This window comes from Gorilla gorilla, chromosome 5, assembly GCF_029281585.2.
Source record: "Gorilla gorilla gorilla isolate KB3781 chromosome 5, NHGRI_mGorGor1-v2.1_pri, whole genome shotgun sequence".
Lineage (NCBI taxonomy): Eukaryota > Metazoa > Chordata > Mammalia > Primates > Hominidae > Gorilla > Gorilla gorilla.
In genome coordinates this window covers 43,118,093-43,135,000 of record NC_073229.2, presented here as the reverse complement: position 1 = coordinate 43,135,000, position 16,908 = coordinate 43,118,093, and the positions used below count along the sequence as shown (strand labels likewise).

General features: G+C 40.7%; 2 protein-coding genes and 1 pseudogene across 17 annotated transcripts in view; 1 reads left to right on the top strand and 2 right to left on the bottom strand.

Annotated features, from left to right (window-relative positions):
• The window catches only part of CMAH (cytidine monophosphate-N-acetylneuraminic acid hydroxylase-like), a 374,208-nt gene that overhangs the window by 4,036 nt on the left and 353,264 nt on the right, over positions 1-16,908 (top strand). The window lies entirely within an intron of this gene.
• Positions 1-16,908, bottom strand: part of CARMIL1 (capping protein regulator and myosin 1 linker 1) — a 342,528-nt gene that overhangs the window by 171,567 nt on the left and 154,053 nt on the right. For all 15 annotated transcript variants that reach the window (XM_063707376.1, XM_063707383.1, XM_063707384.1 and 12 more), the window contains 2 exons: positions 14,670-14,791; positions 314-411 (listed from right to left, as the gene is read on the bottom strand). In XM_063707376.1, the coding sequence (XP_063563446.1) occupies positions 314-411; positions 14,670-14,791 (220 nt within the window). The remainder of the gene's footprint in view (positions 1-313; positions 412-14,669; positions 14,792-16,908) is intronic.
• On the bottom strand, positions 14,873-14,993 carry LOC115935192 (uncharacterized; annotated as a pseudogene).

Genomic DNA, 16,908 nt, shown 5'->3' with positions numbered 1-16,908 from the left:
CTTTGGCAAAATGATGTTTAAATTAAAAATTTAAAGCTTAAATATGACCGATGTTGACAATGCTGATTATCCTTTTCCTTTTTAGGGGGGAAAACAGCAAAGATTCTCCTCCCTGTTCTATAGTAAGTACATAGCAGGATGCAATACAGCTTAAATATAGGACTTTTGTCTACCAATCTAAAGTCTGTGCGCTGCTAATTACACCTTGAAACTAATTGCACCTTTACAGTAGCACACTAGGAATAGACTTAACTTCCTGGCAGGGGGATATCCATCCAGCTATTCACATTTCAGTTTTAAAATGCATGCTCACCACAGGGGCCCTGCTCAGCCACGGTCTGGCTGTCCCACAGTGCCTGGAGACTAGCCAGGCGCTCAGATGGCTCCATGGAGACTTTTTTCATGATTCTCCTGTAAGATCAACAACAACAACACATTTCACAAACCACACTTTTTGACTGCACATAGAAATAAATTTTGTCACATTCCTTTTTCTTAAACAAAGATGAGTGTCACTTCAATTTCAGTTTTTCTTCAATTTTTCAATTTTCAATTTTTTTGAGCACTAGAGAGCTAGAAATCTAGAAAACATAACAATAAATCCCTATAACTTTCCTTTGTAGATGAAAGGTATTTAGCAATGCAGTCTCCATGTTATAGTTTTATAATGTTAGATTTTGTTAGAATAGTTTGAAAAGTGTGCTCCACTTAATGAATTATTAGATTACATGTATACCAAATATAAATTACTAATTTTCAATTAATTAAAGTAAAAATCTCTTCTGTCCTTCTATAGTGCCTTGCACACATGTCCATCAAGAAACTGATCAAGTCATACTGGAATAGTTGTTCCTTTTGCTACCTCTTCCCCTGGGCCATGATTCTTCTGGGGCAGAGAACATATGCAGCTCCTCCCAACCCCCCAACCTCCTCCTCAGAACCTAACAAAGTTCTTGCCCACACATGCAGAGACAAGACAGAGTAGTGGTTAAAAGTACAGCCAACCATCCCAAAGTTTCCTCTTTCAGGAACTGACACATTTCTGAATTTGTCAGTTTCTGAGATGCTATCCCATAGGGTTATTGTGAGAAAAAATGATAATAGTACCTATCAAGTTATTAGAATAACCCCCCCAGGGCTGAGCCTGTAATTCCAGCACTTTGGGAGGCCAAGGCAGGCGATTACTTGAGCCCAGGAATTCAAGGCCAGCCTGGGCAATGTGACAAAACACCATCTATACAAAAATTAGCCAGGTGTGGTAGTATGTGCCTGTAGTCCCAGCCACTCAGGAGGCTGAGGTGGGAGGATTGCTTGAGCATGGGAGGTAGAGGCTGCAGTTAGATTGCACCACTGCACTCCAACCTAGGTGACAGAGGGAGACTCTCCAAAAAAAAAAAAAAGAAGAATCCCTGGTGTGTGGTAATGTCAATATATGTTAACTGATACTGTCATTAGTTATCACAGAGTAATCATTTAATGAATAGTTTATGAATTCACTCAAAAAATTTTTATGAAAGATCTACAGAGTGCCAAGACCCAAAACCAGGTACCAGGCATACAACCATGATTAAACACAGATGCTGCCCCTGCCCTCGCAAAGCTAGCAGTCTACTGTGAGAAACAGACGAATAACCAGGCACTAGTGGAAGAGAACTAACACAAGGAAAGTTCAGGGTGAAAGCGAGGGCAAAGAAGGGGCACTTAGCTTATTCCCTGGTGAGGAGAAGAGGTGGGACGTAGGGAGTTGGAAATGCTCTTTGGTATAAAATATATCTCTGCTAAGACCCACAGGAGGGCAAAAAGAGACAATCAGGTGAAGCATGGCGAGAGTAGGTGTGAGCTAGGGGCCAGGAAAGTGTTTCAGATAAAGGAACAGCACACCCCCAAAGATGAGAAAGCCCATGCTTACCAGAAATTCAATCTAGTTCAAAATAGTTGGCAAATGATGTGTGATAAGGAAAGGAGTAACAGAAGAATCTGGGGAGCAAGGCAAAATCCCAGGCCATGGTGCGCCTCACAGGTCAAATAAAAGGATTTTGATTTTATTCTCAGGGCAACGAGGAGCCATGGCAGACTGTAAACAGATGAGTACGTGATGATTAGATGGGCACTGTGAACAAATATCTGCCTGTGTAGGTATTTGCTCTCAATTTTCTACAAAATTGAGAAATAGAAAACATAGCTTGAAAAATAAAAAAGAACTTTCCAGGACTGTTAACAGTCCAGCTGAGAGTGAAGGTGATGGATTCTTGGTGGTTCAGGGCTAAATAGCTGTGGGATTTTCTCCTGCAGCCCTCAGCAGCCCAAATGTATATGGAGAGGTGGGCAGCTGGCTTGCTGCAGGATGCAGGATTTCCAGGTGGGTGTGTCAGAAAAACAGTGTGGACAGAAGGAGCAGAGGATACTGACAAGGCCTAGGTGAAGTCATGGATGTTGTGGGCTGAGCAGTTAAGAATGGACAGGAAGGCAGGACGGGGGTGGCAGAAGAAGAGAAAGCCAAGCCACCCCCAGTCTGGAGGCCTTGAAAAAGTCCAAATACTGGTACTTCCAGGGGAGAGGAAGTGAAAGGCTGTAGTCAGAGGGGGAGGGCTGTTTTTTCACCACGGAATAAGCTGTTCCAGGAGATGACAAGGTCATGTGGCCACAAAAGCAAGTGGAAGTAGGGTAGAGGTGAAGAGGTCATGAGCTGTGAGGAAGGGTGTCAGGGCGTCAGTCACCCAGTACCATGACAGGACGTGGGTGAGAGGTGGTGAAATAAATATATTAACTTGTATTGAATATAGTTTCATCTTTAATGATTTCAAGGCACTCTGCTACATACAATGCTCTCAGTCATTCTTATGAATTTCCATCACCTTGCAGAGACTTGAAGAAAATGTTCCCAGTTATTTACATTTTCTGATTGAATGGATGTATTCCAGATATAATATGCTAGGGCCTGGGAGGTTGCCTGGTTGGGTTGTTCTACTCCTGGAGAAAACCTCAAATACATATCAAATCATTTAAATACATTCTGTTGGCATGGAAAATATTCCTCCTACTTCTTTGTAAGTTTTATGACTAAGACATAATCAGGTTCCGACATACCTCATTTTATTGTATTATACTCACAGGTATTGCATTTTTTGCCACTTGAAGCTTTGTGGCAACCTTGCATTAAGCAAATCTATCAGTGCCATTTTTCCAACAGCATGTGCTCACTTCCTGTCTATGTGCCACATTCTGGTAATTCTCACAATACCTCAAACTTCCTCATTATTATAATATCTGTTTTGGTGATGTGATCAGTGATCTTTGATGTTACTATTGTAACTATTTTGGGGGACCATGAATCACACCCATATAAGACAGCAAACTTAGCTACTTAAAAGTGTGTGTGATCTCACTGCTCCACTGACAACCATTCCTCTCTGTCTCTCCCTTTCACCAAGCCCATTACTTGAGACACAACAATATTGAAATTATGCCAATTAATAACCCTGCAATGGCCTCTAAGTGTTCAAGTAAAAGGAATAGTCGCACATCTCTCACTTTAAATCAAAAGCTAGAAACAAGCTTAGTGAGAAAGGCACATGGAAAGCCGAGACAGGCTAAAAATTAGGCCTTTTGCAACAAAAAATTAGCAAAATTGCAAATGCAAAGGAAAAGTTATTGAAGGAAGTTAAAAGCACTACTTCCATGAACATGTGAATGATGAGAAAGTGAAACAACTTTATCCCTGAGATGCAGAAAGTTTTAGTGGTCTGGAATGAAACATTCCCTATGCCAAAGCCTAATCCAGAACAAGGCTTTAACTCTCTTCAATTCTATCAAGGCTGAGAGAGGGGAGGAAGCTGAAGTTGGAAGCTACCAAAGGTTGGTTCATGAGGTTTAAGGAAAGTTGTCTCCATAACGTAAAAGTACAAGATGAAGGAGCAAGTGCTGATGAAGAAGCTGAAGCAAGTTATCCAGAAGATATAGTTAAGATCATTGATGAAGATGGCCACACTAAACAATGTAGATGAAAGAGCCTCCTACTGGAAGAAGATGTCATCTAGCACTTTCTTAGCTAGGGAGAAGTCAATGTTAGGCTTCAAAGCTTCAAAGGACAGGCTGCCTCTCTTGTTAGTGGCTAATGCAGCTGGTGACTCTAAGTTGAGGCCAATCAGTGCTGATGTTCCATTCCAAAAACCCAAGGCCCTTAAGAATGATGCTAAATCTCCCTGCTTGCACTCCACAATAGAACAAGAAAGCCTGGGTGATAGCAGATCTATTTACAGAATAGTTTACTGAATATTTTAAGCCCACTGTTGAGACCTACTGCTCAGAAAAAGAGATTCCTGTCAAAATGTTACTGCTCATTAACAATGCACCTGGCCACACAAGAGTTCTGATGGAGAAGTACAAAAAAATCCATGTTGTTTTCATGCCTACTAATTCAATATCCATTCTGCAGCCCATGGATCCAGGAATAGGTTTGACTTTCAAGTCTTATTAAGAAATATATTTTGTGTCTGTAATCCCAGCCAAGGCATGTGGATCACGAGGTCAGGAGATTGAGACCATCCTGGCTAACACGGTGAAACCCCATCTCTACTAAAAATACAAAAAAAAAAATTAGCCGGGCGTGGTGGCAGGCACCTGTAGTCCCAGCTACTCAGAAGGCTGAGACAGGAGAATGGCATGAACCTGGGACGCGGAGCTTGCAGTGAGCCGAGATCACACCACTGCACTCCAGCCTGGGTAACTGAGCAAGACTCCAACTCAAAAAAAAAAAAAAAAAGAAATATATTTTGTAAGGCAATATAAGCAGCCATAGATAGTGATTCCTCTGATGCATCTGGGCAAAGTAAATTGAAAACCTTCAGAAAAAAATCACCATCATAGATGCCATTGAGAACATTCATGACTCACGGGAAGAGGTCAAAATATCAACATCAACAGGAGTTTCAAAAAAGTTGATTCCAAACCTCATGGATGACCTTGAAGGGTGTAAGAGTTTAGTGGAGGAAGTAACTGCAGATATGGTGAAAACAGCAATAGAATTAGAATTAAAAGTGGAGCCTGAAGATGTGACTGAATTGTTGTAATCTCACGAAAAAACTTTTAACAAATGAGAAGTTGCTTCTTATGGATGAGCAAAGAAAGAAGTTTCTTGAGATGGAATCTACTTCTGATAAAGATACTGTGAACATGCTGGTCATCAGAGAAATGCAAATCAAAACCACAATGAGATACCATCTCACGCCAGTTAGAATGGCAATCATTAAAAAGTCAGGGAACAACAGATGCTGGAGAGGATGTGGAGAAATAGGAACACTTTTACACTGTTGGTGGGACTGTAAACTAGTTCAACCATTGTGGAAGACAGTGTGGCGATTCCTCAAGGATCTAGAACTAGAATTACCATTTGACCCAGCAATCCCATTACTGGGTATATACCCAAAGGATTATAAATCCTGCCACTATAAAGACACATGCACATGTATGTTTATTGCAGCACTATTCAAAACAGCAAAGACTTGGAACCAAACCAGATGTCCATCAATGATAGACTGGATTAAGAAAATGTAGTGCATATACTCCACGGAATACTATGCTGCCATAAAAAAGGATGAATTCATGTCCTTTGCAGGGACATGGATGAGGCTGGAAACCATCATTCTCAGCAAACTATCACAAGGACAGAAAACCAAACACCGCATCTTCTCACTCAAAGGTGGGAATTGAACAATGAGATCACTTGGACACAGGGCAGGGAACATCACAAACCGGGGCCTGTCGGGCGGTGGGGGCTGGGGGAGGGATAATATTAGGAGAAATATCTAATGTAAATGATGAGTTGATGGGTGTAGCAAACCAGCATGGCACATGTATACCTTTGTATCAAACCTGCATGTTGTGCACATGTACCCTAGAACTTAAAATATAATTAAAAAAAAAAAAAAAGACACTGTGAACCTGGTTGAAATGACAATAAAAGATTGTTTTTCTTTTTTCTTTTTAATGTCCCTTGAGTCATAACAAATGATTTAGAATATTTCGTAAACTTACCTGATAAAGCAGTGGGAGGGTTGAAGACAATTGACTACAATTTTGAAACAAGTTCTACTGTGAGTAAAATGCTATCAAACAGCATTGCGTGCCACAGAGAAATCACTCATGAAAGAAAGGGTCAATTGATGTGGTAAACCTCACTGTTGTCTTATTTTAAGAAATTGTAAGTCCAGGCGCAGTGGCTCATGCCTGTAATCCCAGCACTTTGGAAGGCTGAGGCAGGCGGATCACCTGAGGTCGGGAGTTCAAGAGCAGCCTGACCAACATGGAGAAACCCCATCTCTACTAAAAACACAAAATTACTCGGGCATGGTGGTGCATGCCTGTAATCCCAGCTACTCTGGAGGCTGAGGCCAGAGAATGGCTTGAACCCAGGAGGCAGAGGTTGCAGTGAGCCAAGATCGTGCCATTGCACTCTAGCCTAAGCAACAAGAGCAAAACTCCATCTCAAAAAAAAAAAGAAATCGCCACAGCCACCCGAACTCTTAGCAACCACCACCCTGATAGTCACAGCAGCCATCAGTTTCCACACAAGCAAAACCTTCTCCAGCAAAAACATTACAATTCACTGAAGGCTCAGGTGACTGTTAGCATTTTTTAGCAACAAAGTATTTTTAAGGTATATATATTCTTCTAGACATAATGCTATTGCATACTTTAGTAAACGTAACTTTTATATGCACTGAGAAACCAAAAAGTTCTTGACTCACTTTCTTGCAATGGTCTGGAACCAAACCCACAGTACCTCCAAGGTATGCCTGTTTACCTAATACATGTCAGATGTCATTAATTTCTTCAAATTCCGTGTAAATGCACAAGATCTACAAGTGCAGCATGATTTTTGTCTATTTTACCCAAAGGAACCTGTAATTAAGAACCATTATTTTAATACTTTGGGGTAACCATGTTTGAGAAGACATTATAATTAAAATGATATTACAGAATCTGGCAATTTGGAATGGTTCATCTTGGTTCAAAACCATCATCTGGCATTTTAATGGCATTATATTCTGTCTACATCAAGACAATGAAGCAGATATTATGCAAAGAAACAGCAAGGCTGTCAGAAGTAGGCGCAGCCATTATTCAACTCAATTAGGTAAACCTTGGACACAGAAAGCTGGACTTTTGTCTGACCTCATCTAGGATCACATTTCTCTTTTAAAATTCTTGCTTTGTTTCCATAAAATTGCAGGCCATGCTCTTTTGATGATACATAGGGGGTTTAGCTACTCAAACACAGGAAGAAAATATGGCAAAAATCTTTGACCGGAAGCTGGTGGGATTAAAAACAGGAAGCTGGCAGTCTACAACTACAGAAAGAAATAAATTAGTCTTGATGGTAGATTTGGAAACCAGAGCCTCAGTTTTACTCGAAAAACAACAGTGGACATTCACACTCAGGGTTAAGGGGAAATCAATCAGAGAGTAAAGGAGGCAGCAGCTAGGGGAGACATCTGTGCGAACCAACCTGCGGACGTGTCCAGCGGGGCCTTTTCAAGTAGCTCCGCTTCTTTACAGTTCTCATTTTTCTTTTTCAACTGAGATTTCAGGAGCTAAAGGAGTCTCATGAAACAAGTTCATTCATTTCCATAACAGATAAAGTTGTAAAAACTAAATTTCCAGAAGGTAGGAACTGTTTCTTATCTATGCTAACACTGTGCACAGAAATAATGAGTGAGAGGAGAGTCCACTCTACAGAAGTTGTTTTCCGCCTGTAGTTAAATGAGAGCAAGGAGCCCCATCAGTGTATTTGTTACTGGGCACCAGCTCACACACACATACACACACACACACATACACACACACAGTGTTAAATAGACAGAAAGACAGAGGATTTGTTGTCCAATAAGTACCATAAAAGGTAAACCAAAATCCTAAAACATAAGCAAGACATGTCTCTCACATGCAAGCGGTACTAGCGTTGATTCAGCATTTGCACTATATGCATTTAAATTGCACAAGACTCAGAAAATAGTTATATGCGGCAGCAAGAAATAGCAAACTAGATGACAAACACACCAACTCTTTGTCCATGCAAATCTCATGATAAACTATTGACACAAAAAAATTATAGATTATTTTAATGTACTCACACTAATTGATTTCTTTAAAATTCAATTCCAATGCTCAGCCTATGCAACATGGCAGCTGTCTCCAGAATAGCACATGCTTTAATGCTGCAAGCCACACCACAACAGAAGGCTACCTACTGCTTTGCAAAGTGAAGAGACTACCAAAACACAGCAACCACCTTTCTCTTGTTTATATATAAACTCCTATTTCATCAGCTTTCTCCATAATAATCTCACATTTTCATACCCCATACCTGTATTAACAATATCATTTAATACTAAAAAAAAAAATCCAGCTTTGTTTTGGAGACCAGCCAAGGTTCTTGATAGTAGAAAAGCTGAAGGCCATAACACAGAATGACTTCCTGAAGAGAACTGCCATCACAGACAACCCTGAGAAAACAGATGACAACACTGAAGCTCTAAACCCTTCCCTAGTTCACCCCGTAGGGTTGTCACTGTCTGAGAGGTGAGGCCTCCAACGACAGTCTATAGCCAAGATTGGAATGTTAACAAAACACACGATAACAGTGATTTGAGTTGGGGTGATTTTTAAATTTAACTTAAATTTTCTTCTTTACACATGTTCTCTATATTTTGAATTAAACTTTCCATACTTCATGAGGAGAAAATGTCATTTTAGAAGGGAAAGAGAGAGGGAGAGAGAAATATCCTAACATATATTTGGAGACAGGAGATGGGAAGAAAATATGACATGTAAATACTACAAATTTTAATTTAAATCCTTCATTTTTTTCCAACCTGCATTCTCTTAAGAGCTGATTACATATACACACACACACACACACACATAGACACACACACACACACACATATATATATATATGTTTGTTTGTTTGTTTGTTTGTTTTGAGATGTGGTCTTACTCTGTCACCCAGGCTGGAGTGTAGTGGTGTGAGCATAGCTCACTGCAAGTTCAAACTCCTGGGCTCATGTGATCCTCCCATTAGTTGGGAATACAGGCATATACCACCACACCCAGCTAGTTTTTAAAATTTCTTAGTAGAAATGAGGTCTCACTATGTTGCCCAGGCTGTATATTTTCATATATTTGATTTGGATGATGGATGTTATTTTCAGAATTGTATATGGGTAAAATCAGAAATTCAGATCTTTGGAGGTATAGGTTCATTTATATAGAGTCATACGTAGAGTATTCAAGAACTGATTACCCAAACTGAGAATTTTCCAGGATCTAACTCCTCCTGATTCACTTGGTTCCTAATACCTCCTCATGAGACCCTTTTCTGTTCATCAGTCACCACCAGAGGTACCCTAAGCAAGGAAGGAGATGAGGGCCCCCAAGACAGGCTCAGAAAATAAATTTGATGGGACAAATGAGTCCTACAAGGTCTAAGGATTCTAAATATAGTTTCATATTCTCCAATTTATCATGAGTGGAATATATGACATTACTGGAAACATATTTTATTTTGCATGTTCTATTGTGCATTATTTATATAAACAAATATTCCCCTGACTGATAGCTTTGACTTAAGGCATACTGGGAATGTAGGAGAAAAGATATGGTTACCGACTTCTCCACCCTCTCTAGTCACACAACCAATACCAATAAAATTGTACGTTTCCCCTGCCAAAATCATATAATGCAATCTAAGGAACTTCAAGAGTAAAGGCATAACATAGAAACCACAAAATATTAGGCTTATTGAGACAAGCTAACTGTGTGTGTTGGGTAGAAAAGAGGAATGCAAGTCAAATACATTTAGGTAATTTAATTCTCTGGCAAGACATTTTCTAAATTATAATCTGCACCTTCTCTCCAATTGGTCTCTTCATGTGAATTGCCTTTCCTTTCGCTACTCTCTCCTCTGAATTTTCTCCATCCGCTTGCAGTAAATCTCCTCTGCAAAGCCAGCCTGTGCTCATTCATCTCCCACTTACACCCAATCATCTCCTGTCTCATCTGCTTCAGGTTACCTCAGCTAATGAGTTCATGGTTTGAAGGCAGGGCCACTGTCTTCTGACTTCTCTATGCCCCATGGTACATCACCCAACAAGGTACTGGAAACTGATTAAGTGTGAAGTGTATGTGCTCATCCAAAACCTCAGTCAGTACCTACTATGTGCCAAGAACTAGGGATTTAAGATTAATAAAAACATGGTCTTTGTTTAAGCAGCTCCCAGCCTAGAAGGAAAGACAGGTGTGTTTTGTACTTTGCCTCTCACTTTCTCAAGGATATTGCTGATTTATTTATTAGGGCAGTCGCCAGCAACAAATCTCTCTTTCTACTGATCACTCCCCTCATTACAGCCATATGGTTTAAGCATATGCTTTTATCTCCCATTTTAAACACAAACAGAAATCCCCCGTAATCCCTCAGAGTGCGCTAGCTACATCCAATTTGTCAGTTCCCCTTAATAGCTGATCTTCTCTATGAAGTTGTCCACATATGCCACATCCATTTTCTCACTTCTGAGTTCATCCCTCAACCACAGCAGTCTGCCCTCCCAACCAGACCCCTAGACCTGCTCTCATCAAGGTGCCTATGTTATCCACGTCACCAACACTGGACACCTCTCTGTCTGCAGCTTGTTCAGCCCCAGCATCATTCTGCAGAGTCAGCACTCCTTCCCAGGCCCTGGTTTTTCACTGGTTTTCCTCCTACCTTGACAGCCAGTCCTTACCCAACTCCATTTGTGGCTCTTCCTAGTTTACCTGACCTCTAAGTGTTGAGCTCATTCCACGTATGCCTCCTCTACACATCTTTCTCCAGGTGATGTTATCAACAGCCATGCAGTGAAGACCATCTTGTTCTCATGGCACTCACCTTTGCTCCAACTCCAGACCTCTCCTCCAAGCCCCAGCCTCACAAATCTGCCTACCTGATAGCCTCACCTAGTGGAGCTTGGAGGAGAGGTCTATGGAGGTCTTGTAGGTCCTAGACAAATAGATCTCAAATTCCACATGCCTAAAACAGAATGGCTACAGATCCCACCCCCCAGAAAATACTTGTCCCCCACCTACCCCAGGCCTTCTCTGTCTTGCTGTCATACTGGTCACCAAGTTATTAAAACCGGACTCTGAGGAGCCATCCTTGTTTTTCTTCTTTCTTTCCTCACTGCCCTTACCCACACTTACCTAATCCATCAGCAACTCCTGCATCCAAAATAAAGCTTACATCTACCCTCTCTCTTATCTTAATACCTAATGCTGCTACCTTTCTCCTGACCACAGTCATCTCTTGCCTAGATTACTACAAGTGTCCAAATTAGCTTTCTACTTCTACTCTTGCTCTGCTACCAGTCCATTCTCTTTAGCAGACAAAAAAAAAAAAAAGATTTTCATAAACTATCTAAAGATTTATCTCCCACCCCTAAAATGTTACAGTGGCTTCCCAGGAAAATACTACTAAATCCCAACCTCTTTCCCACGAGGCTCTACATCAACCACATCTACATCACCAGTGCTGGTTCCAGCCCCCTCTTGAATCATTCCTCATCCCTTCCCATCTTTGTTCTTCATTATACCCCAGCCAAAGTGGATATCTTTCAGTTTCTCAGGGATACCAAGCCCTTTCTAGGCAAGAGAAATAGCACGAACAGAAGCCCTGGGAAGATGACATTCTTTGCCCTACTCTTATAGGGCAGGCGCCTTCTCTTCCACTAGGTCTGTTGAAGTTAGCATGGCCACAGGGAGGCCTTTGGAGACAGAAGTTTATACGAGTCCCATCTATTTCTCTCACAGCACTTACTCAAAGGTACTGTTACTTGATTTATGTATTTTCCTCTTTGGGGGGTTTGTTTCCCCAAGTTAAAATGTAAGTTCCACGTGGGCAGGGACCATGTTCACTGCTGGACCTCAACACTTAGCACTATGCCTAGCATATAGTAGAAAATCAATAATAGTCATGGAATATATAAGTGTATGAACAAGCACTTACAACACAGTATGATGTGTACTAGTGCAGGAAGTGATCCAAAGTTCACTGGAAACATGAATAAAGACTCTCTTTACAGATGAGAAGATACCTGAGTTAAATCTTTTGGAATTTGTCAGGATTAGAGCTATTATAATGGTGCTGAAAATATGAGAGAGCCTGATTGTGTTCAGGAACAGGAAAACAGTGGTACTCTGTGTCAGGCTATACAATTTACATTTTATCAGGAAAGCCAGCCATTTGAGAGCTTAGGCAAAGAACAGATACTGTTTGAATTATGAAAAGATAACTCGGATGACAGTATGAAGGATCACTTGCAAGAGAAGAACTAGAAGCAGGGAGACTAACTAGAAAGATGCAAGGGAGAAAATGACTATGGCAGTGGAAATGAAAACAAGGAGAAAGAACCAGACCACGAGATATTAAGATAATATTTTTAAAAGCTTAGCAACCAATTGAATATGACAGTAAGGACCAAGAGATGAATATGGCTCAGCTTTTAACTTGTGAGACTATGTGAACAACAATGCCATTAATTGAGATAGAAATACAGAATATAAGCAATTTTTAGGGGGGAAAGTGAGGAGTCCAGTGTGGGACATACTGAGTGTGAGGTGCGTGGGGCTGTCCTTGTAGAGATGCCCTATTGGGCAGCTGGTAAGTGGGGATGAAGACCTGGATACAGCAGAGGTCACAGATTTAGAAATCAACATATACATGGGAACTTTCTTCCTAGAAACAGAGGTGATTAATACTGGTTTAATATTTGCCTGAAGATTTTAACAAGAAGTTAAATGGAAGCTATAAGTGAAAATACTATTCTTACTCAATGTTCTCTGGGAAGAAAAAAATGGAAGAATCCAAACCAAAAATAAAAATGGTTAGTTTCTCTGAAAATCCTACAATACTAAACAAATAAGGCTGCCTTTTAAAGAAAATAGAGATTCTAAATATTGCTCTGAAGTGTCTTTAAAGTTCAGGGTATTATAAGCTCTTGCCAAGTAAGGCGGTGCTTAATAATTTTTTTATTTCATCAGTATTAATTTAGAAGGAAAGCGAGCACATTATAAAGAAACACATGTACAAAGTCGCATTACTGAAATGTAGTTTAAGGAAAATGGGTTGTAGCTATTGTTAACTCATGATTACCCCAGCTAGTTCTCTGGTGGCTTTAAGGATGATGTCGAACCCATTCCTAAGGTTTTGCTTCTTGGCAATTCCCATTGCCACCATGGATTCACTTCTTACCTCATCCAACCACCCACTGCTGCCCACACCTCTTCTCCAGAACCGCCTGTGTGTGTGATGAGAGACCAGGAAAGCTTGCCTTGAAGACACCTCATACCTGAAATTCTAGCCAAGCAGGAGTCAGAGGGCAGCCCCAGCTCACCCTCTCCACTCCACTGAAATGGAGGCCAGGGACACTTAGCTCCCCCAGCAACCAGCTACCCTGATAATCAGAGAACCACAAGACTTAAGCTTCAGGGAGGAAGGAGCCCAAGGTGAACAACCAGCAAGCACAGGGCAAGCCTTCCATTCTGGTGTGTTCACCTCCCACCACGTGGGGAAGGGAGAGAGCCCTGCGAAGGGCTGTGAAGGGAACTGAGCAGGCCTCTTAAGGCCGAAGAGTTTGAAAGGGAGTGTCTGTCCCCACTGAGCCACTTTTAGTCATCCACAAGGTTTAAATGACTAGAAGCCTAGGTTTTCCTGCTGCTTTGTCTCTCAACTTGCAGGCAAGGCATTGCAGGAGGAGCATGTTTTATGAAGGGCAACTGTTCCCAAAATTCCCCTCCCACCTCCACCACGCAAGGAACACAGCTAGCATGCTACACATGTCTACGTGGGGCCTCCAGCCCTTCCCTGTATACACTTCTGCCTGCTGGGAGAGCAATGGGAGGGAAATTTTCTGCCATCTGTGAATCCTGTTCTTCTATCAGGAGGGTATTTTGACTATACCTATTATTTTAGGGAGCTTTCAGACATAAGCATCTCTTTGCCTTTCACCTCAGTCAATCTAATTCCTCCATCCCAACAACCCACACACTCCCCAACTATAAACTCAGGTATCCAAGCCCATAATCCTGACTTTAAAAGCTTAACAAAAAATATGAGGGCGTGGATGAACGAAATTTACTAATATGCCTAATGGGTATTTCAGAACACTAACAGGACAATGAAAAAAAGGGATTTTTACATTCCATTTTTTTAGGTTTCTTGTTCCTGAAAATAAAAAAGCAAAGAAAATAAAGCACTGTCTCTCTCTTCATCTGCATTATACTTGGTGCCACTATACAAAGCGTGCAGCCCCTGGCACTCTGGTAATAAGCTGTAATATTCACACTCGTGTAAATCTGGAGTTATATTAAAAAGGTTACTGTTTTAGTCTTATGAGAAGTTAAAGGACTGCCAAATCCTTTCATCACTCAAGCTCTTTAAAGAATAAGACACAGCCCTGTAGAAATCCTCAGACCAAAACACAAGGGTTTTGATAAGGGTTTTGATATTTAATATCTAAGAGGAGAAGGAAGTCTGAGAGAGGAACTAAGTGAAGGGGTAAAAAGAAGGCATTGTTGTATTTGCCGTTTTGAGGAAGAACAGGTTCTTTGCTCTCCTCACCCTGCCCAGGGAAACTCACACTGGAGAGAGGCCAGGAAATATCTTCCTCAGGCAGGTGCCTATGTGAGCCAGCACCTCACTCACGTCCTCGGGCGACGCCATCTTCATGGAAATGCTGCACTTCTCAGTTTCCACAATCATCTGCAAGAACCGGTGGGACACTTCTTAAGAATGAGTCCAATTCCTTCCGTTTTTAATTATTTTAAATATTGTAAAGTACATAGTCACACAGATATATACTAATACAATATTAGCTTTTTTTTTTTTAACAAGGTTCGAGGGTAGCACATCTCACATATGTGCGTGAACACCCAACCATCACGCTCATGAACTACAAAAGGATCACAATATTAGCTTTTAAAGAAGCACTTTCTTAAAATAATGCACTTAATTTAAGACTCAAAGAAGTGTTTGGGTAGAGGGTGGAAGTATTGTCAGAAACATCTAGAAACTGAAGCAAGTGTTTCCAAGGGCCAAGCTGGCAGATTCAAATAGACTCCCATATGATAGAGACTGAACTCCCACATTCAAACACGACTTCTCCTTTTACCAAGATTTTGTCCTGAGCTACAGTCTTACAAAGTTTTTATTTCCCTGCTATGTAGTGTAAGTATGGCTATATCTTTCTGTGGGTACCCATAGGCAATCTAAAAGCTACCTTTAAAACACACACACACACACACACACACATTTTAAAGACAAGAAACCTTATCATATGCTTAAATAAAATGTTAAAACCTTTTGCTTGGGAGCAAAAGAGAAATGCTTTTAAAAGTTTCGATCGGCAGGGCACGGTGGCTCACGCCTGTAATCCCAGCACTTTGGGAGGCCAAGGCAGGCGGATCACAAGGTCAAGAGATCGAGACCATCCTGGCCAACATGGTGAAACCCTGTCTCTACTAAAAAGAAAAAAAAATACAAAAATACAAAAATTAGCTGGGTGTGGTAATGCATGCCTGTAATCCCATGTAATCCCAGTACTCAGGAGGCTGAGGCATGAGATTCGCTTGAACCCAGGAGGCGGAGGTTGCTGGGAGCCGAGATCGTGCCACTGCACTCCAGCCTGATGACAGAGCAAGACTCTGTCTTAAAAAAAAAAAAAAAATGGTTTTGAGCTTTCTAAGAAGAGGGGATACTTGGAATATTAAGGTAACACGTTAATAAAATGTTTGGTGTTAGGTTTAGTGTTAGACTAAGACTCATTCCTATAATTAATTGCTGGAGATGTCCAAAACATGTCAAAAAATGTTGAGACTGAGACAGCTAGTCCTCTAAATAAGTACAAACTAACTTGTGAAAAGGAGGACAGGTCACAAAAGGGGCAAGAAGTTGAAGATGTACACATTACAAATAAGAAGAACTTCAACCACCTAAAAAAAAAGATGCCATTTTCTTTAATCTCAAAAAACATTCATGTAAACTGGGTGTGGTGGTGCATGCCTATAACCCCAGAAACTCAGGAGGCTGAGGCAGGACGATTGCTTGAGCCTAGGAGTTCAAGACCAGCCCAGGCAACATAGCAAAACCCCATCTTCCTACCCCCCAAAAAATTCCCATAAAATGCAATCCTCTTAGATTATCACTTCTTCAAAATATCTGCACACGTTTACTTCCTGTTCTTACTTTATCTATACAAAAATATGATGGAGAACACTTTATAATGTGCAATGCAGTTTTTAGATTTTGCCTTACATTTTCCTAAAATTAGCCCAAACTGAAAATAATAATAATGTAAGTATTTCAACATATGTATGTTAAAATGAAAAGTAACGCAAGGTATGTCAAAATGATGAGATCAAATAAAAGGATATAAATAATTTAAGTGTTTCAGATGTTACTTTTTCATAAATACCTCTAGAAGAATCTGTCAACGAGTATTTGATAAATACCACTTCTGTGCTAGTTAGTTGTACATAAAAAAATTAAAATTCCTATTTTTCAGTGCATTCCTCAAGAAATGAAAGGCAAAGCCTTTAAAATTCTCTAGGCAAAGGCTCCATTTGTCTTCTAAAAGCTGGTTCAAGAGGTATTCCTCTAGCAAAAGACATCAAGCATTATTGTACCTGGAGGCTAAACAACCCAGTAGTCTATAAGATGTTTTAAGTAAGACTAAATCTACTTAGTGAAATTAGGCTCATAGTTTTCATATGCACATATCTGTGCATATGCATGTTTTTAAAAGCCAGACACTTTTGATGTGCCATTGTGTCTGTGCTCTGCACCCTACTCCCAACCTTCCCACCATGGGTAATTATATT